The sequence below is a fragment of the Quercus lobata genome, chromosome 8 (genome assembly GCF_001633185.2).
Source record: "Quercus lobata isolate SW786 chromosome 8, ValleyOak3.0 Primary Assembly, whole genome shotgun sequence".
Lineage (NCBI taxonomy): Eukaryota > Viridiplantae > Streptophyta > Magnoliopsida > Fagales > Fagaceae > Quercus > Quercus lobata.
In genome coordinates this window covers 59,034,386-59,055,006 of record NC_044911.1, presented here as the reverse complement: position 1 = coordinate 59,055,006, position 20,621 = coordinate 59,034,386, and the positions used below count along the sequence as shown (strand labels likewise).

Sequence of the window (20,621 nt, the reverse complement as noted above, 5' to 3'; positions counted from 1 at the left end):
AAAACTATTCGACTAAGTTATTAAGAATTTGGCTAAAATGCAAAACTGACCCTCTAACTTTCTTTAGATTTCTTTTCAGTCTTCTAATTTTACTTTCGTTCATTTCAGTTCTTTAAGTTTTAGATTTATTCAATTAAGGCATTTCCGTTAACTTTTGTTATAATTTTTTTTTTAAAAAGATGGAAAATATTTTTCAATTATTAATTGAATTTTTTTAATTTAAAAATTTGAAGAAAAATTTATAAAATTGAAAAATTAACCATAGCATATAACAAAAATTGATGGAAAAGCCTTAATTGAATAAAACTGAAAGTTAGAGAACTGAAATGAAATCTGAAAAAAATTTAGAGGTTTAGTTTTGCATTTTACCCTAAGAATTTATAGTAAATCCCAAAATATTGGGATTAAAATATAGTTATTGTCACGGTTTTAAAAACTAAACCAAATCAGTTGGTTTAGTCGAAAATCAAACCCTCAATTTGATTTGATAAAAAATTGGAAATCAAACCTTTTTCCGGTTCTTTAACTGTCCTTATTTTTAAAGCTATGGTTATTGTTATAATAGAACTTTATTATCCAATTCCTAATATTACACCACTCAATATTTTTTAATTGGATGCGAATATTGACAAATCTATCGTCAGATTACATTATCTTGGTATATTCTTCATGTTTGCAAAATTTCGAGGTGATCAAAGATTAATAATCATGTCATCAATCAATTGTTAAAATTCAAATTTTTGTAATTTAAAATAATGCATAAAATATGAGTTTATAGATCAAATGGTATATAACATCCGATTAATATGAAAATTGGCATGCATCTTAAAAACATATAGAATATGTAATTCAACGGTTGGATTTTCAAAATATTAATTCAATAACAAGTTATTGGGTGGTATAACATTACTTAAAGTTACACAAGATGTAACTTGAACCCAACCCTATATATATATTTGTATGGGTTTGGATGTAAGAAGAAGAACTAGGGTTACTCCCCTTTGTCTCCCCCACAAGGCCACAATCAACGGGCCCTCCAACGTTACATGTTCAAACGGCAGTATTGTGTGTGATTCGTTCCGAGCTATTAAATTCAAGCCCAATAAGTACCTTTAAAACCCCACATCAGACAGTCACACTCCCCTCTTACTCAGCCCTAGATAGGAAAATTATTTATTTATTTATTTATTTAATATTTAGGTTCCCAAATTGACCTTTTAAATAATCTTCAATGCCTCAATCTTAAAAAAGTGACAAATTCTAGCGCATGCCAGCTAATATCCCTCATAAAACTACGCCTATACGTACAGCTAATACTCTCACTTCCGAAATTGAAGAACTCTCTCTCTCTCTCTCTCTTTTGAGACTTTCTTTCTTTCCATTTCACTTTCACGCCAACGAACAGTTTATTCAATTTTCTCTTATAGTTACAAATGTAGAGAGAAAAAATAGAAAAAAAGAAACAAAGAAATACACTGTAAGAGAGAAACTAGAACCAGTTTTTTTTGTTTGTTTGTTTGTTTGTTTTGTTTTTGGTTTGAAGGGGGAGCGATTTTATTAAGCTCACCGCGAGATTCACTGAGATTTCCGTGCCTCTCCTCGAAATCCATGTCGTCGACCTACAGCCCCTCGCGGAGCCCCGCCGGAAGCTCGAGGCTCCAGCTCGGCGGTCCCGGCGGAGTCTCGCGGCTGAGATCCTCGTCGCTCAAGAAGCCGCCCGAGCCGCTGCGCCGCGCCGTGGCCGATTGCCTCTCTTCTTCTTCGTCGTCTTCTCTGTCTTCGTCGTCCTCGCTGTCTTTGGCTTCGTCGTCGTCTTTCTCTTTCTCTTTCGCTTCCTCTGCCGCCACGTCGCACCATGCGGGTCCCTCCGCTGTCGTCGTCTCTGAAGCTTCCAGAACTCTCAAGGTTCGTTAAATTTTTTGGATTTTCCGAGTATCGATTTGTGATTTATTTATTTATTTTGAATTCGAGATTTGTTCTCTGCTTGGTTGCTGAGAAATAAAAGAAATGGAAATAAAGAAGTTTAGGTCTCGTGTACTTGTTGGTTTTGTTTGTTTTCTAAATGTGGTTAGCTCAGCTATAAAATGAACCAAATTAGTGTGCATTAAAAGCTTATTACTGAATTTATCTTCTTAAATTTCGTTAGTTAACCAGAGGAATTTAATTTTATTGCTGGAATTGTCATTCTTCATTACGTGTAATAAAGTAGCTCTATGGATTTTTTTGTTTTTGTTTTGTTTTTTTTTAATTTAATTTTCGTGAAATTATTTTTGGAAATTGAGGTTAGAATCTTGCTGGCCTTTATTAAAAATGTTGCCATTTTTGGCGCTTGACTACTGTGGAGAGTTGAATTTAATGCTTAGGTTTGTTTGGATATATTTTTTGTATTTTGTAATTTTTTTTTAAATTTTTTGATAAATAAAATGAGGCAGTGCAGAAGTATTACTTTATTATTTATTTATTAGTATTATTTTTGCTAATGAGAGTTTCTAGGAGTAATTCTAGCATCACACACTTTGGTGCGCCCTTTTCCACAACTATCCAATGCGACAAATTGTGATGGGCTGCCTATTACTTTCACATGAACCCATTACTTTTTTTTTTCCCACTACTCACAGTCTGCCACATTAGAGTTGTGGCGCAAAAGGGTGCGGTCCTATATGTCTCTTCAAGCACGACTTTTGCCCTAGGTGTGGTAATTACAAGGAAAAATCCCTTGGGGATGCCTCAAGATACTGGTTAGAGGTTTTGAACCCCAGACCTCATGGATCTCATTCTTTTGTAAAATTTTATTAATTTGATGTGGACTGGTTATAAAACAAAGTAATGTTCACTGATTGAAAGCATTGGTTATATGTTTGGGACTTGGAGATTAAACTGAATTCAGTAAATTTTTCATAGCATAAATTTATATAATTTGTATTGGCCTGAAAATAATGCCAAATGTGGGTCTTGAGTACTGTGAAGAGTTGAATTTAATGCTTAGTTTTGTCCGAACATAACTCTTTTGTAAATGTTATTAGTTTGGCGCGGAGTGGTTATAAAACACAGATATATTCTTAATAGTTGGGGGGGTTAAACTGAACTCAATAGACTTTTCACAGAATAAAATTATATCATTTGTCTTGGCCCGAAGCAGGATTGATAAGCTGAGAACTATGGGTGTAGCTCATTGACCTAAAACCCATTTGATTGAGAATTCAATGTTGAATTTATCAATGGCAGGACTATCTGGCAAATCCTGCAACAACTGACCTGGCTTACAGTGTGATTCTAGACCATACAATTGCAGAGAGGGAGCGCAGGTATGTTGTAGCGATTTCGTTATTGTTGTGTATTTGATTATACTCATTCCAGTTACACGGTTTGCTTAGTATTCTACATGTCTTTAAGGGCTTCCTTAATGTGAATGTTAGTCAATACAAAAAGTTATTAACTTATTGGTCATGATGATGTGGTACAGCTGTACAGGGGTCAGTGGTGCCATCTTTATATGGATTCAGTTGTTTCTTTGCTGTAGACAACAACATGCAACTGAATATACCTGGAATTGAACTTGAGAATCATGTGATGATAAATGGCTCGATATAAGAAAAATGAGTCTGATCATCGTGTTTCTTGCTATATAGCTTGTTGATATAGTAACAGATTTTTATCAAGTGGTTCAGGGTATTCGACATGAATGGCATGGTATCCTGGTCTGTTGCCATATTTACATGATCGAGATGTTTCTAACACATAGTACCTTAGTTAACTTAGTGTAATTGGAATTGAATTAGAAAACAATGTGATGTCTTCTAGTAGAAAGATTCTCAGAAGTACTGGCTTACACATGTTTCTATAAGATTTTGTAATATTAAAGTAGGTATGAGCTGAATATGTTACATGTTTTTACGGAAATGGACACAAATATACATACGTTAATGACAGCCTTGAACTTACATTAAGGAGCTGTCCTGCATCAAACCTTAGTGTTTTACTTTTAGTATTGCAGACGTAAAATTTGAGTATGACAGGATCATACATGCCGGAAGGCTCACTAGCATGATAACAAATGGGCGAGTGAAAAATGGCATCAAACCTTAGGGCTTTTTTGCAAGAAAAAAAATAGTAAGAACATAAGCCCAAAAAAAAAGAGGGTGGGGGATTGCTAGGGTTGATAGAGTGGCTTTAGAGCTTCATTTTTTTATATATGTGTTCTTTTTGTGATTTTTGTTTTTTGGGGGGGTTGAGGGGCTTTACAACTTAGAAAACAGAGAAATCTCTAGCTCAAATGGCACTTGCACACCCCATAAGAATGGGGTGGATAGTGAGGTTGTGAATTCATGACCATGTATATGCAATTTACCAAGAAAAAATAGAGAAATATGGAACGGTTGTTGTTTGAGTTGAGAAATCAGTGGTGAAGCAGAGCACTTTTAGAGAAGCAGAAAATTAGAATAACAGAAGATGCAAAAGGGGAGGAAGATAACATGCCTAACAAACTCAAACACTTAAAACTCTGTCAATAAAAGGTGGATAATTGTTGAAAAATATATAGAATTTAATGGATTTTCAACTCTTAAATTCTTCCTTATCTTAATAGAATTAGAACGTTCAATTTATAGGCAGAGCACAGTTGCTTAAAACTAAAGAAAAAAATTTTTAATACTTTTTATTGACTCTTAGATACTTGGTTATGAAGATACCTCTAAATGAATTACAAATAGGACATTGTGCGTGATTTCCTGGAAATTGCAATTCTGCCTCTGCACACCAAAACTGACTTATAACTCTCAATTTTTTTTTTACTCAAATAAGAAACTGCTTTGACTATAACCTCAATAGTGTCATGATCTTCAAAACTTTAAAACTTGTCTACATCTAATGTCACTTGTGGACTGCACACATAAACTGTAAATTCCTAAATTGAAAGTTTGGCACAAAACCAAAGCAAAAAGCACCATTTCCCATTCTCTTTATGGTACATATTTCACTTTATTGAGTCCCAGTATTATTGCACTTTAGTATATGTACTGGGTTTAACTAGGATTGAAGCTTCAGATGCCCCGTCTATCCCAAACTGAGGGTAGGAGCATTGCTTGCCTTTATTAGGGCTATATTGTAAAATGAAAAATATAGTATATTGGCTTTACGAAAGTGAACACTCATTCTACAACAGACAAAAGGGCTGAGACATCCACTTTTAGTTGGATGAGTATGAATTATCTTGTGCATGTGCATGCTCACCCTAGAAAATTTATGTCTATGCAGCGTTTTTGGTATATATATTATAGTTATGTTTTATTCCATGTGCAAAACTTGCTATTTGTGTCTTTTTCTATTTCTTGCTTTTGCTTTGAGCAAAGTACATTGGGTAATGTTTGTTACTACATTGACTCTTCTGAACTATATGAATTTTTTTTTCCTGCACCAGCCCAGCTGTAGTCGCAAGGTGTGTGGCACTTTTGAAACGGTACCTTTTGAGGTATGTTCTTTATTTAGTCTGGTTTTCAATTATAGCCAATACTTGGTGCAACAGTGCGTGGACCATCCTTGATGTTCTGGCAATGCTATTTTGTTAAAGTCACCTTTTCTTTTTTGGTGAATTGTTAAGTTGCCTTTCAAATATGCTTCTCTGCACAAAAAAAAAGAAAAAGAAATCTTTGATGGACTTGGTTGATTCATTGATGTGGATTTTAGAAAACTCTCTTTGCCCTGCCTGAAATCTATAAGTTGGTGGGTGCTTACTGCTATGGCAGCAACCCCTATGTTTATGGAATAAGCAAGCAGTTTCTGTCTTTCTGCTGGAATACCTGTTGATTGAGAAGCCATCTCTGTTAGCCTGTACCTTTTGATTTTAGGAGTTTACAGTTCCTTCTTCTCTCTGCAGATACAAACCAAGTATGGACACATTACAGCAGATAGATCGATTTTGTGTGAACATAATTGCTGAGTGTGATACTAGTCCAAACCAAAAGGTGTCACCATTGTCACGGCCATTAGATCAACAAGCAGGTGCATCAGCAGCATCTACAAATATCTCTCCTTTGCCTGTATCTAGTTTTGCTTCTGGGGCACTTGTTAAGTCATTAAATTATGTACGTTCCCTTGTGGCTCAACATATGCCAAGACGGTCTTTCCAACCAGCTGCCTTTGCTGGAGCTACATCAAGACAATCACTTCCAACATTGTCATCTTTGTTGAGTAGATCCTTCAATTCACAATTAAGCCCTGCAAATGCTGGAGAAACTTCAGAGAAGAAAGATGCTTCTACTGTATCTGTTTCAAACTTACCAATCATTGAAAATGTTGATGAATTAGTAGATCATGAATTTATTGCACATGATGTTTTGGAATGGCGCTGGCTTGGGGAATATCAGTCATCATCTTTGCCATTTGAAAGGTAATTGATGTTTTATGTGTGTTTAGTTTAATTTGTCTATTTTAAGTTCCTTCTTTTTGCTCAAATAAGTGACTAGAGTAATTGACATATTTTGTATACAGTGAACGAGCCATGAATCCCCAAGACATTAGAACACGTAATTTTCTAGAAGTTGGTGCTGCAGCATTACTTGTGGGAGACATGGAAGCTAAAATGAAGGGCCAGCCTTGGAAATATTTTGGAACTTCTGATATGCCTTTTCTTGATCAACTATTGCAGCCTTTACCAGTGACAACAATTACCAATTCTGCATATGCTAGGCCGCACTTGCGAGCAATAACAGCATCTAAACGCACTAAACAAGGCCCTCATCAAATTTGGCATGTTCTCTCTCTCAAAAAATTGCTTTGACTTGTTTGGTACTCTGAATTATCGTTATTCTTTTAAAGCCTATTGCTCATAAATCTGTTGTACATCATTAATTAGTGTCCATGGATTTAATTGTGTTCTATAACGTGTTGGATCACCTAGTTAGGCCCTTGTCAAATTTGGCATGTCCTCTCTCACATCATTGCTTTGACATGTTTGGAGTAATTTGTTTTTCCAATCATTGTTATTCTTTCCCTTCCTTTGGTTGTAATTCCAGTCCACTTTGTAGATTAATGTATCTGAATTATTTTGGGTCCTACTATATATTTTACAGGACCTGGTTACCCGTGTCTAAATAATGTTGATGGTGTGAGTGCATTAACATCATGAGACTTGAGAGTGGTTTTTGTGATATATTAGTAAGGTGAGGGGATGTTAAAAAAAGAAGTTCAATGAGGTTTGAACCTGATTCTGGTTGTATGATTTTTACTAACTTATCCTAAAATGGGTTGTAGTATGGAGCATAGAACATTGTTAAACAAGATCGAGTGAGGTTTTCAATTTTGATCTTGTCTTTTAAGATTAAATACGTGCTTATTGAAATTATACACACACTGAGACACAGACTTATATGTGTGTGTATGTGTGCGTGTGCGCACGTGCCAAGACCCTTGTAGCTCGGTGGCATTACTTGCTCTCCTTCATGCGGAGAACCAGGGTTCAAATCCCCCCATCCCCCATTGTTGTAGTTATTGAATTATAAAAAAAAGAAGAATATATGTGCATACTATATTGATGTGTTCCTACATTTGAGTTGATGCTATTTTCTTTGGTTCTCTTCTTTGTTGCACATATGGTTTTAATAATAAAAAATGAAAATTTGAAGGTGTTTCTTTTATTATGCACGTTGTTGGAGTTGAACCTGTGGTAGTTGTGGAAGCGAAGCTGTCTTGTGGTGGCTTATTGAACAAATTTACAGATGGTTTTGGACCTACATAAACTAAATCTTCACATAAATTAAAACCAGAACTGTAGTTTAGTAAAAGAATTAGATCATATGACTACAATTTTGAGTATTGCACTTCCTACTTTTTCTTTTTTTTTGTTTTTTTGATAGGTAATCAGAGAACTATTATTAATGAGTAAATAAGGAAGAGTACAAGTTGGTCATCATGATGAAAAACAAGAAAAAGATAAAACAAACAGCAAAATAAAAAAGAGGGTAATCAGGAAACTAATCTAAGGGAAAACATAAACTTAGAGAGAGAAGAAAAATCAGTAAAACCCCAACAATGAGACCACTCAAAAAGACTGTTGGCATTAAACCTTTAACTCATCCAACGTCTTCTCATTGTCCTCAAAGGAGCGACAATTTCGTTCCAACCAAACAATCCACGTTAAGCACCTTGGAATCAAATTCCAAATGTTTGAATTATGCTTCTTAAGCCACTTATACACTGCCTACTTTTTCAGGGAGGATTCTCCTGTGAGCACATTCCGTCCAAGGGCTAAACCGCTCTTCCAATATCGTCACTACAGGTATAGTGGTCTTGTTGGTGATGCACTCAGCAATTTCAATAATACCTAAAGTATTCTTTCTTTTTTATTTATTTTGATTTATTTTTTAAATTCTCAGAGTAGCACTATTTTTTCTCAATAAATTGTCAAAGTTGTTAATTTTATCCTTAGTGCTTTTGAACTGGTTGTTTTCCTTGTATCTGCACCAGGATGATCTATTTGTAAAATGATGTGTTCTGTTATATATATAATGAAATTATATGTTTTTGAATGTATCTATCAAAAAAAAATAAAAATGTTTTTGAATGTGAAGCTTAGGCCAACAGTATATGACTTCTTTTGTCCACTATCACTTCAAGCTTGGTTATGTTATTTTTCATATAAAAGTTAACATTACAGTTGATGGATGAGTTAGCATATTTGTTGGTGCTGGTTAGTTGTCTGAATTTGTCATGAGGCACTGCTTGCTGCTTATGTGTATCTGAACAGGAAATTTAGATTATTAGTTTTTATAAATTGTTATTTTTTGTTACTTATCAAAAAAAAAAAAAAAACTTTTTGTTGTTTTGCTCCTCTCTCTTATCAAACGTTTTGTTGTTGATCAGTGAACAACAACCTTTGCGATTGAATCCTGCTGAGGTACGCGACGTTATTGCTGCAGTTTGCTCAGAGACATCTTCAACAAATCTAATGACACTATCTTCTAAATTGAGTAATAACAGTCGAAAGCCGTCCATGGATGTGGCTGTGAGCGTCCTTGTCAAACTTGTCATTGACATGTATGTTCCAATGCATTGGTTGGCTGGTATTGTTCAATATGTTCTTGATGTTTGACCTATGTGCATGTACATGTGTGTGCTATGCCTGGATAATTGATGGATGATCCTGTATCCTGCTGTGTACTTATGAAATTTGGTTGACCATCATCATTTTTTTGCATTTTTTGGAGAGTGACCCTTTGTGAAGCTTATTTCTAGATGATAATTTTGTTTTGCAGAGAATGTACAACTTCGAATATTTATAGACTGAATTTTGTCCATGAATGAATGTTGAATTATTTAACTGTGAATATTTGCATGTTTTCACCCTTGATTGAAAGCCTTTGACATTCTAGAAATTAGAGATATCTGATAATTATGTACAATGGTCTGTAGATATAAAAGGCAATACTATGCAAATATCTCAACTCAAATTTGGAGCCATGAACTTTTCTTATTGTGTGTTTTGTCTTGGTTGTATGATCTAGATGGCCAAGTACTCAAACATAATTCTTATTGAGTCAAGAATTACTTCCAAAAAATAGGCTTTGCTAATTATCTGTCCCAAATGACACTTCCTCTTTCCCTTAATAATGGGATGGAGGGTGAGGTCGTGGGTACAAGATCCATTAAGTGCTTGTGAGTGTGTGTGTGTATGCCTGCATGTACATACAACAACGTGGGTTTCAGTATCTTTGAAGGCTTAGTCAACTTTTCCACTGCTGGCCTATTGACGTAGTCAATTGGTTCATGTAGTTTGTTTTGTTTTCTTTGTCGAATGGTATTACAGATTGATCATGGTAAAAGGTTATCAATTATTTTTTGCAGGTATGTTTTAGATTCTGGGACCGCTGCTCCTCTAACTCTATCTATGCTTGAGGTGATCCATCAACTATATTACTTTCAATGATGCCTTCTTGTTCATTTTGTTTGTGTTTTTAGTAAAATATAATTTAAATTATGTTCCAGGAAATGCTTAGTTCTACAAAGCCGGCTTGCAGGGCTCGTGCTTTTGATTTAATTCTGAATCTTGGTGTCCATGCTCATTTATTAGAGCCAATTATAACTGACGATGCTTCCACAATAGAAGAAGAATATTCTCCAGAGTCTTATTTTGATAATGAAGCTCAACTGACAATCCATGGGAAAGGAAAGGAAGATTCTGTTAAGAAGATTGGCACTTTCTCAGCTATTGATAATTTTGAGTCCTGGATTTTAAACATTTTATATGAGATACTACTTCTTCTTGTTCAGGTATAATTGGTCTGTCATCATATAAGGTGCTCTGCAAGGTTGGACCTAAAGAAATTTTCCTTTTCACATAACATTATTAAAGCAACTTTTATTTGCACTGATTTATCTTGAGTTTTCTTACTTTAAGGAATTGAACATTCTTTGGATGTAACAATTTGAGGAGCAGATGACTTAAATTGTACTATGTGATCATCTCATTTTCTCTTCAGTAGTGCAACATGACATGCATCATGCAATTCAATGTAGAAGTTATTTTAGTTTAGCAAATTATTGGATTTGATTTTCAAGCTGTGAGGAGCTTTGTAATTGGGTAGTATTATGCTTTAGAAACTTGTAAGAGATTAGTAACTTGTTTCAAAACAGTTCTAACCTCCCATTTTGTGTAATTTTTGTTGTTGTTTGGCGAAGCTACACTTTTATTGGTTTGGTTCTTTTGGTTCATAAATTCGATTAAATATATTTCTGATCTATAGAATTGGGATGTTAAGAACTATCGGAGGTCATTGTTTCTGGAAATTTTGTTGCATTAGTTAATCACCAGTGGGATTAGAAGTATAAAAATGGTTAATTAATGATAATGTGCGTTTACAAGTTTTGCATTTTAAGAAGACAGATTGCGAGGAGGGGTTGATTAAGATTTGGGTTGTACAACTAGGGTAGATAAGAAACTTTAAAGATAAATAAGCATGCTAAATAGGAATTGGTGGGAAAAATGAGAGCAATTTGGTTTGGGGAACAAAGAAAACGAAGATATTTTCTTCTAATTTAATATTAGAAGATGTTTCAACCATGATGTTGTCCTTATCTACTCTTTGCTATATTTAATAAGAAGTGTTTCATGTTCTTTTTAGTTTTTTACTATCTCATACCCTTGATATTACTTCACAGACAGAAGAGGATGAAGAATCTGTCTGGGCATCTGCTCTAAGCTGTTTTCTTTATTTCGTTTGTGATAGAGGAAAAATCCGGAGAAAACGACTAAATGGTCTTGACATAAGGGTGAGTTGGTTTTTACTTCCTAGTTTTGCTCATGCAATACTTTCATGGAGATTATATTTTGCATTTTCACTTCTCTAACCATGAGATTCTCTTAATAGAGTGTTTGTTCTGGGTGGGATAATACAAGATATTTCGCTTTTTCTCTTGATGTATGTTGCAACTGGTGCTTCATTCTTTTGGGGGTAGATAATTTTACCTTCTTATTCCATATTGATTCGACAGATCTTTATTAGAGTTACTTGTCTCCCTGAGGAAGTGCATTGTTCTTTTTAAACAATGAGCTATGTGTTAGTTGTAGGAATAAATCACATATTCAATTGTGTCCACTCCTTTTACGATGCCTTGAGGGTTCAATGTTCCATGCTCTTCCCTTAGAACAGTATTTGGTGCTGCCCCAAGGAGGGTATTTCTTTGCATGGACGGCAACATAGAGGAAGATCCTCACTTTTGATAATCTCATTAAGAGAGGCGATGTGCTAGTAGGGTGGTGTTATATGAGCCTGTGTAGTGGGGAGACGGTAGATCATCTTTTGTTACACTGCACTTTTGCATTTGATATGCGGAGCTTCACTTTTAGATCTGTCGCGAGTCAGTGGGTACTAGCATAAAGGTTATTGAACTCTTGTTTTGATGAAGGAATTGGGTCAGTAAGCATTCCTCAGATATTTAGAACATAGTCCCATTATGTTTGATGTGGACATTGTGAAGGAAGAAAATCGTCATACGTTTGAGGATATGGAAAGTTTAGGGGCTCAAGTGGTGGTACCATTGTTCACTAGATCTTTGTTTGAAGTTTTACTATTATTGATTTTTTAGATTGCCTTTCTGTACGTAATACTTTTTTTTTTTTTTTTAATTCTTTAGACTCCTTCGCATCCAATTGGGCTCAAGATTTGGCCTTGCTTCTGACATGCATTTTTGGAAGGGGAATGGGGTCTGGTCCTGGTATCATTTTTCTGCTTGGGAGGTGTTGTTGGTTTAGCCTGAATTACCTTGAATCAGCAAAGAGTACTAGATAAAAACTGTACAAACATTACTTATTTGGCCTCCTAATTCTTGGATTGAAAATTGCACCTGTTACACTAGCTGCTCTTAGGAAAGAAAGTCAATTTGTTGAACCATGGTATTTTAAAAAGCTGCTTGGTTTGTGGAGTATGTGACTTGATTTTTATGCTTTTGTGCTGCAGTCTCCACTTAGCCATTCAACTTTTCTGTTCTATTAACTATAAAAATTGGGCCTAATGTCAATAATTTTGAGTCTTAAGGTTTGCTATAATTTTCTGTCTCTGTTGTCAGGTTGTTAAAGCATTTGTGGAAACTAGCAGGAAGAATTCGTGGGCAGAAGTAGTTCATTGCAAGCTTATTTCCATGTTAACAAATATGTTTTATCAAGTTCCTGATGAACCCAATGAGACCGATTCAAGTACTCCAAATTTTCTCATAGACCAGGTTGATCTGATTGGCGGAATTGAGTTTATTTTTCTTGAGGTATGCACCTCATCTGTTATTATTTTGGATCAGTTAGTAAGATAAGAATGATAGGCATTCTGATAGGCAGATAGAGAAAAAAATACCTTGGTCCTTTGGCATATGACACCATACCCTCAGTAATCAGCATATTGGGGACACTAACATCTATGTCCAACTTGATAACAGTGGAGCATTTTGCTATTTATCCTAGTAACTAGCATGTGTGTCACATTTGAAGAATATGTGCCAACTCTATAAACTTAGGGAGACTACTAACATGTTGATGTTCTTTGTTTTTATTTATTTATTTTATTTTTTTGATAAGGTGATGTTCTGAATGTTTAAAGTTTAAACAATCCTTACAGAAGAGTAATGGCTTGAAGAAATTGTAGAGTATTAAATGATAGCCACAAGAATGCTTGCATACTCTGAAGGTTTTGTGCTTAAACAAGATTGATGGCTGCAAGAAATTTTAAATTTTTATAATTCCTAGTTGATATTGTTTCTTATGTTGATTTGAGGAAATAATTTAATTAACATTCTGAATTTTTTATGGTGACAATTCAATGTGTCATTTATTATTGGATACTCTTTAATTTTTGTATCCTCTTTCTTAAAGTATGAGTTGTAAAGCAACTATCGGTCAAAAGTTCTCATCTTTTTTCCACAATCTAAGTAGGAGTTTATGTAATATTATTTTCTTTCCTTTTTCTACCAGAACTCAATTAAGCAAGTATTAATTTACTTAATATCTTTTGCAATGCAGTATTCTCTCGCAAACTCTAGGGAAGAAAGGAGAAATCTGTATTTGGTACTTTTTGACTATGTTTTGAATCAAATAAATGAAACGTGCATAGCTACAGGAGTCAATGAATATAGTGATGATGAGATTCAACCTCTTGCTGCCCTGCTCACCCTTACAGATGCACCTGAAGCATTTTATATTTCTGTTAAACTTGGGGTGGAAGGCATTGGGGAGATTTTGAGAAGATCAATTTCTTCAAAACTGTCCAGATATCCCAACAGTGAACGACTAAATATGGTAATGTCTCAGAAGTGTGTGTGAAGTAGGTTGGTCTTTATATGGGGGTGTTGTGGGGTTCTTTTTGGAATTCTTGAAAGATCTTTTTTTCCAAGAGTTCGAAGTAATTGTTTGACAAGTATTATTTCTACTAATCACACGTGAATCATTACACATTTATAAATTTGAATTTACGCCTTATAAACACACATACACAAAGTAATTGGCGTGTATGCACTAGATACAGCTAGAATCTGAGCTTCCAGTCAACTAGACCAAAACCAAATGTGAGGAGGTTGCAATCTTTTCTCTCTAGTCTGCTTGGCCTCTAATGAGTTCAAAACTTGACTTGGTCAGGTTATCCAAGCTATTGAGGCTTTAAGAATTGCTCAGCTTTGATCAGTCCTATAATCTCATTTCAGTGTAGGGTTTTTCTTTTCTGTCTGTTCGTAATCTTTTGATTAGTGATATTTGAACCTAAGGCCCTATACCTATCAATTTCTCTTTTGGTTTTGTCTTTTGATGGACTTCTGCATTGGTAATCATTTTCTGTGCTTGCTGATATTCACCAGCTTTATATGGACATCATATATTCAGAATTATTTTCTTTATGTCGGAATTTATATTTTATCACCATTTTTTTCACTTAAAGTTGCTGCTGTCTGACGTTCTTGCTGTTATTGCAGCTCTTGGATATTGTCACTGAGAAACTTGATACAATAGTAAGTTCATTCACTCATTTAGACAATGAGTTCTCCCACATGATACAGATAACCAAATCATATAAGTTTTTGGAAAGCATTGAAGATGTGGTTCCAAGAAATGGTGTCAGCATGAAAGCTTCATGGGCCACATTACATTCCCTTCTTCATTCAGAAAGAGTTGCATACCGCCGGAATGGTTATGTATGGTTAGGTGATCTGCTTATTGCAGAAATAAGTGAGAAAAGGGATGCAAGTATCTGGTCCAATATTAAAAACTTAAAGCAAAAAATTTCCCTTGCTGGTGATGCCAATTCTTCAGCTACTTCAGATGTTCCTTTGCCCATTTGCCTTTTGTGCGGGCTTTTAAAGTCAAGGCACAACTACATAAGATGGGGCTTCTTATTTGTTCTGGAGAGGCTTCTCATGCGATGCAAATTTTTGTTAGATGAGAACGAAATGCAGCACTCAAGCAGCACTGATCCTGGGCATGTAGACAACAATGGTCGTCTTGACAAAGCCAATGCAGTGATAGATGTAATGAGCAGTGCTTTGTTATTGGTGATAAATGAAACAGACCGCATCAATATTTTGAAGGTAATTACTTGAAAAACATGCACAGCTTTTGACTATATATTATGTCTGATCCCGACATTATAGATACACTAGCTTGTAAGCTGTAACCCATCTGATACATGAGATTTTTATTTATATAAAATTTATAAATAAATAATAATGTGGTTTATATAAACGTAGTATTTGTTGTGCACTTTATTAATAACTAATATGTTTAGCGATCAAAGAGATAATTGGTTCATTGAAAGAGCCAAGTGAAACAATTGTTCATGAGGATATATCTCATACAATATTAATGATTTGACATTAATTAATTAATAGTTTTTTGGTTAGATAAGAATATTAGTAAAGTTTTTTTTTTTTTTTTTTTTTAATTTTTATTAATAAATAAGATCTTTAAAGGAAAAACTACACTTGGCTGAAATCTATTCCTTAACACAGCCATATTTTAGACGATTCTAGGGTTTTAATATCTTAATTTTCTCTACATTTCAGCTTTTGTATATTAATATAGGTAGAGTATAAAAGAAGGATGAATATGGACTACCTAGGATATAAATTATTTTTGTTGGATGACCATACATTTGATACTCCCCAGTTCCTCTGTCCCGAAATTAGAGCTTTTTTTCTTTTCTTTTTTAGAGTGCACAATATTTAAGGAGACTGCATTATATACGTTATCAAGTTTCATTTTTCTGTTTTCTTGTCTTAAATTGTACATCTCATTTGAAAATCATTTGTTTTTGCCTTGGACTTTTTTAGTACAACAACAACAAGCCTTAATCCCAAATATTCTCTGGACTTTTTCAGTAGTGGACAATAATTTTGGAACATCCCGAAATGGAAACGGGACTATTATTTTGGGATGGAGGGAGTATATGTTTTGTATATGTTTGGATGTGTAAAGAATAAAATGGTGATACACAACTTTTACAGTATATTGACATATAACTTTGTATGGACCAAGAATTATTTGTCTCTTTGCTCTTAGGTAATAAAAATTGTTCTAATACCATGATAATCTAACACCTGTTCCAAAAGTCTATATTTTGTATATGTTTGGATGTTTAAAGAATAAAATGGTGATACACAACTTTTATAGAATATTGACAAAGAACTTCGTATGGGTCAAGAATTATGTCTCTTTGCTCTTAGGTGGAAAAAATTGTTCTAATACCATTATGATCTAATACCTGTTCCAAAAGTCTAAGCTGACAGGAAATTTTGAATTTAAATCACTTAACCATTATTTCTAACTGTAGAAAAGAATTTGGTTACTTTGGATTTTGACTAATATATTTGTTTCTAATAAATCAAAATTTAGTAGACGAAACAAGCTGGCCTACATCTGATTTATTTGAACTAAAAGGGGGATTTGCTTTCGGTTTATCTGGATTATATCAAGCTTTTTATATGTACTTTTATAGTTTAGTGAAATATTTTTGTTTCATGTTTTTTAATGGGCATCTCATTGTTTTTTGTCAGATGTGTGATATACTATTCTCTCAGTTGTGCCTGAGAGTCCCCCGTGCAGCTGCAATGCCATATGTAGATGATGGGCACCAAAATGATAAAAGGAAAGAAACTGATAGCAGATTCAGCAATCCACTAGACAATGAGACAGCCTCACTGGCAGCACTTCTTCTTCGTGGAAATGCCATTGTGCCCATGAAGTTAGTGGCTTCTGTTCCTGCTGCATTATTCTATTGGCCACTGATTCAGCTTGCTGGTGCGGCAACAGACAATATTGCATTAGGTGTTGCCGTAGGTAGCAAAGGAAGAGGAAACCTCCCTGGTGCTACATCAGATATTCGGGCTACCCTTCTGTTACTTCTAATTGGTAAATGCACAGATCCTGTTGCATTCGAAGCAGTTGGTGGGGAAGAATTTTTCAGGTGATTACATTTCTTTGCAGCCTATAATGTGTTACCCACTTAACCTATTCTTGAAATGCATTCTTATTCAATGCACTTTTGTTTTTGGCAGGGAACTTTTAGATGATACAGATTCAAGGGTGGCATATTATTCTTCAGCTTTTCTTTTGAAGGTAAGAGTGCTTTCATTTTAATATTTTTTTCCCCCACTGATAACCATGCACTGTTTATGCCCCTGGATTCAATTTGTGGCCAGCTCATTTTAAGTTTGGAATTTTGCAGCGAATGATGACAGAAAAGCCTGAAAAGTACCAACACATGCTTCAGAATCTTGTGGTTAGAGCTCAGCAGGTATGGCCTTATTCAGTGAAGTTAAATGTGTAATTTTGAACCTTGACTGTTTGAAAATACAATGGCACAGTATTCATTTTCATTAGTTATACATAAATATGTCAAACCTGCCTAGTTATGATTGGAGTCCATAATTTGAATTTGTAGGGGGGTCTAGTTTAGGCATTTTTCAAAGAGAAGTGTCGAAGTTTAGTTCATAGTGTCTTGTTATCATATTTTCTTTCTACAAGAAAATGAGAACATTTATGATTAGAAAAATTAATTATCTTGGCCATCATTGTAATTAACTGATTACTTCCTGGAATAATGTTTTCTGAATTAACTCATGTACTACGTACTAGCATCTATACGGTTGTGGAATCACTTGTGAATATAGCTTTGCAAAGTGTCTTGAATGGACCACAAACCTGCCAACCTGTCTTCTTGTGAACTTAACCAGGCATTCTTGTGAATTGCCTATCCTGGATATACGTATCATTTACACACATTAGTAGATCATGTCATTTTAATTAGGTGTATTAGTAATAATCTGGTGTTGCTAAATTCCATGTATATTTTTACTCTTTAACATACATGCTAATCCATTCTCATATGATATTCTACAAGTGCATATTTCTGTAAGAAATGAATCCTAATTTAGATGGGTAATTATAACTGGTAAGATATCATTGTAAGGAAATCCATGCTTAAAGAGTAGAAAAAGGTGCTAATTTCTGTTTCTTTTTGATGTGCTATTTCATTATCTGTTTCTCTATTTTTGTTATAAATTTTTTTATAAGTAACAAGATTTTATTGTAGAGAAAAGTGAGCAAAGCCTGAGTACATGGGGAGTATAGAAGAGCAATGCTACAAATTAAGACCTAAAATTACAAAGATCCATGACTTTTTTTTGTCATAATTTTGTTGAGCTATTTTTTGGATGAATGTACTCTTTTTTTGTAGAACTATTTATTAGATACTGGAGTGACATGTCATTTTTTTTGTTTGCTATCTACTCCTCCTGTGCAGAGCAACAATGAAAAGCTGTTGGAAAATCCATATCTTCAGATGCGAGGCATACTTCAACTGGCAAATGATCTTGGAACTGGGTTGTAATCTGATGGTGTAGTTAAGTGGAAGTTTTATTTCTTGGCTTGGAGACATGGCTGGGTGACTTGATGTTGCCACCAATAATTCTTATGATCTTACAGCGCTTGGAATTATTTGTGTGACTGGGATATACTTGATTGCGTAAGCATGCAAAAGAAATTTGGAATCTGAACCACTAAAGTGCTATCTGGCAAAGTACTGAATTCAAGATTGGAGTATAGGGTGTGAGGTGACTCAGGTGAGCCCTGGTGATCCTTGGAATTTATTTCCAGAATCTATTTCATGCTCCAAGAATCAGCCATAAATGGCTACAGATTTTTGCGCAGAGATATTAGAAAATGGTGAGCCACATTGAGTTTTGCTTCCCGTATCTCCATCTCCAATACATGTATGGCTGTTAAGAGATCGCCCTTTGGTAAAATATATTAGGTTTGATGCTGAAGTTTAGGACTGGAGTTGCTTCATTGAATGTTTGCCAAAGCAGTTGTCCAGGAAATTTTTTGAATTACTTGATTCATTGGCATATCTGCCTATCATTCTGCCAATAGATGTTACATCAAGAGCTCGGGTGTATCTTCAGGTACTGCCATCTATCCTCAACTGAATGAATTTGACATTTGTTTAGATTTACTCAACTTCTAGATTACCTCCGTATGTTACTGTAATGGTTAGTAAATTTGCACAGATATCCTATTTTCAAGCTTATTGTCTAGCTCTAACTTTTCTATGCATCTCAAAAACTTGTTTCTGTTTGTCTTCCCAGGGTTTGAAGATTTCCCTAGATCCTTCTTTCACATAATGAAAAACGCATATAATCAGTTGATCATTTAATACTAGGGTTCTTTTATTGCAAACTCATTTAAATTCATTTCAAGGTATACAGCAAGTGCTATCACATTGTCGTTTGTACTGAAATATTTCCTATATTTGAGTGGAACAGTTGGTGTTCGTCACATTTGCGGGAGACTTTCTGGAAAATTTTGGAAGAGTATTTGTACAGAATCAGATTTCGTTTGAGCCTTCTTTTATTTATTTTTGGTCATTCTTGAAGGCGACCTTTCAAACCATCTTTTTTGTTTGGTATCCTGGGGTAATGATCTCAAGTTTGTGAAGTTTTAGAGTTTCATCAACTTGACAACAATGAGAAGACTCCAAAGTCCAAATGTTGTATTTTTTTAGTGGATAGGGCATAATGATGCAAGAGGGTAGAGTTGTTCACATGGCTATCCGTGTTCATTAGAAGGGGCATTACGGGGTGTCTGTTTTTAGGGGCATCTCCTAAGTGTACCTATTTTTGTTTTTGGCTGTTTTTTTCTTTTCTTTTTTATTTTTCGACTTTGTAAATATGCATCATATTTCTTTTCCTGTCTCTATCTCCCTTGCGATTGTTGTAAAATGGCTGTTGAGAAATTTGCTTCATGTATGTTTTAGAGTTTAAATGGCTCTTAAAAATTTTGCTACATGTATATCTTTAGTGTTTGATTTTAAATTGAAGTATAAAGTTTCTAAGCTCTACGGGCTCTTTTTCTTCTTCTTTTGGACACTTGTGAAATGTGAGTAATTGGCTCTTGCCTGCGACACAACAAATAAAATGCATGTGCAGTGACTTGAAGTTATACTTTGGTTGTGGGCTGGGTAGCGTGGCTCCATCAGTACATAATTTGAGGAACTTGACGTTCTCTCTTCAACAATTACAAGTCTGAAGTCATACTTAGGTTGCGGATCTAGACTTATTGACTTATTGTAGAACTAATAAGCAGGCTACATTGGTCAAACGGCCTCTGTGACATTGTCTGATCTATTTTACGAGAGGAGCTTCGAAAATATGGATTCTCTCTTCCAACTTTTTTGTAAATAAATAAAAGCCTACATTGGATTTGTGAGATCATATATCACTCTCTCTCTCTCTCTCTCTCTCTCATTTGCTTATGTTATGCACATAAAACCCATAACAATGTGCTATGATGGTTTAGGGGGCATTGGACACAAACTTCTGTTCCTAAGTTTGAATTTTAGCTTACTGCTGCTCTGCCCTCGTTCACTTACCTAGCCTGTTTGGAAATCCCATGAAAATAAAACGTAAACTTGTCACCAAGAATACAACTATTTCTTGAGTGCGGAGCGACGTTAATCCTTGGGGAGTACCCTCAGTTTTTTTTTTTTTTTTTTTTTAGGAACTGGAGAGTACCTTTAGTTGGTATACAAAAAATAAGCAACTCAATACTCCCCAAAAAAGTAGTTCTCAAAAAATATGTGTAAGTGAAAAAGTAAAGTAAG

General features: G+C 34.7%; 1 protein-coding gene across 3 annotated transcripts; it reads left to right on the top strand.

Moving 5' to 3' along the window:
- Positions 1-1,271: 1,271 nt before the first annotated feature.
- On the top strand, positions 1,272-19,859 carry LOC115954822. 3 transcript variants are annotated; one of them, XM_031072773.1, is made up of 19 exons: positions 1,272-1,905; positions 3,226-3,305; positions 5,417-5,467; positions 5,873-6,385; positions 6,487-6,744; positions 8,207-8,272; positions 8,857-9,030; positions 9,838-9,889; positions 9,979-10,263; positions 11,152-11,262; positions 12,559-12,750; positions 13,499-13,774; positions 14,440-15,051; positions 16,516-16,925; positions 17,017-17,077; positions 17,187-17,255; positions 18,264-18,685; positions 18,774-18,924; positions 19,285-19,859. In XM_031072773.1, exons 1-17 carry the CDS (start codon positions 1,609-1,611, stop codon positions 18,348-18,350), a joined length of 3,594 nt encoding a protein of 1,197 aa, XP_030928633.1. In that variant the 5' UTR covers positions 1,272-1,608; the 3' UTR covers positions 18,351-18,685; positions 18,774-18,924; positions 19,285-19,859. The 3 variants fall into 3 exon arrangements, with proteins under 3 accessions (XP_030928633.1, XP_030928632.1, XP_030928634.1); XM_031072772.1 differs by having other exon boundaries at positions 18,264-18,924; XM_031072774.1 differs by lacking the exon at positions 19,285-19,859 and adding an exon at positions 19,108-19,277 and having other exon boundaries at positions 18,264-18,924.
- Positions 19,860-20,621: the final 762 nt, after the last annotated feature.

What these genes read in the sequence shown, in the direction of transcription:
- LOC115954822 (XM_031072773.1), top strand. Translation starts at nt 1,609, where the DNA reads ATGTCGTCGACCTACAGCCCCTCGCGGAGCCCCGCCGGAAGCTCGAGG. An exon ending in TCATCTTTGCCATTTGAAAG is followed by an intron (nt 6,386 to 6,486) that starts GTAATTGATGTT and finishes TTTTGTATACAG; the next exon opens with TGAACGAGCCATGAATCCCC. An exon ending in TTGTGGTTAGAGCTCAGCAG is followed by an intron (nt 17,256 to 18,263) that starts GTATGGCCTTAT and finishes CCTCCTGTGCAG; the next exon opens with AGCAACAATGAAAAGCTGTT.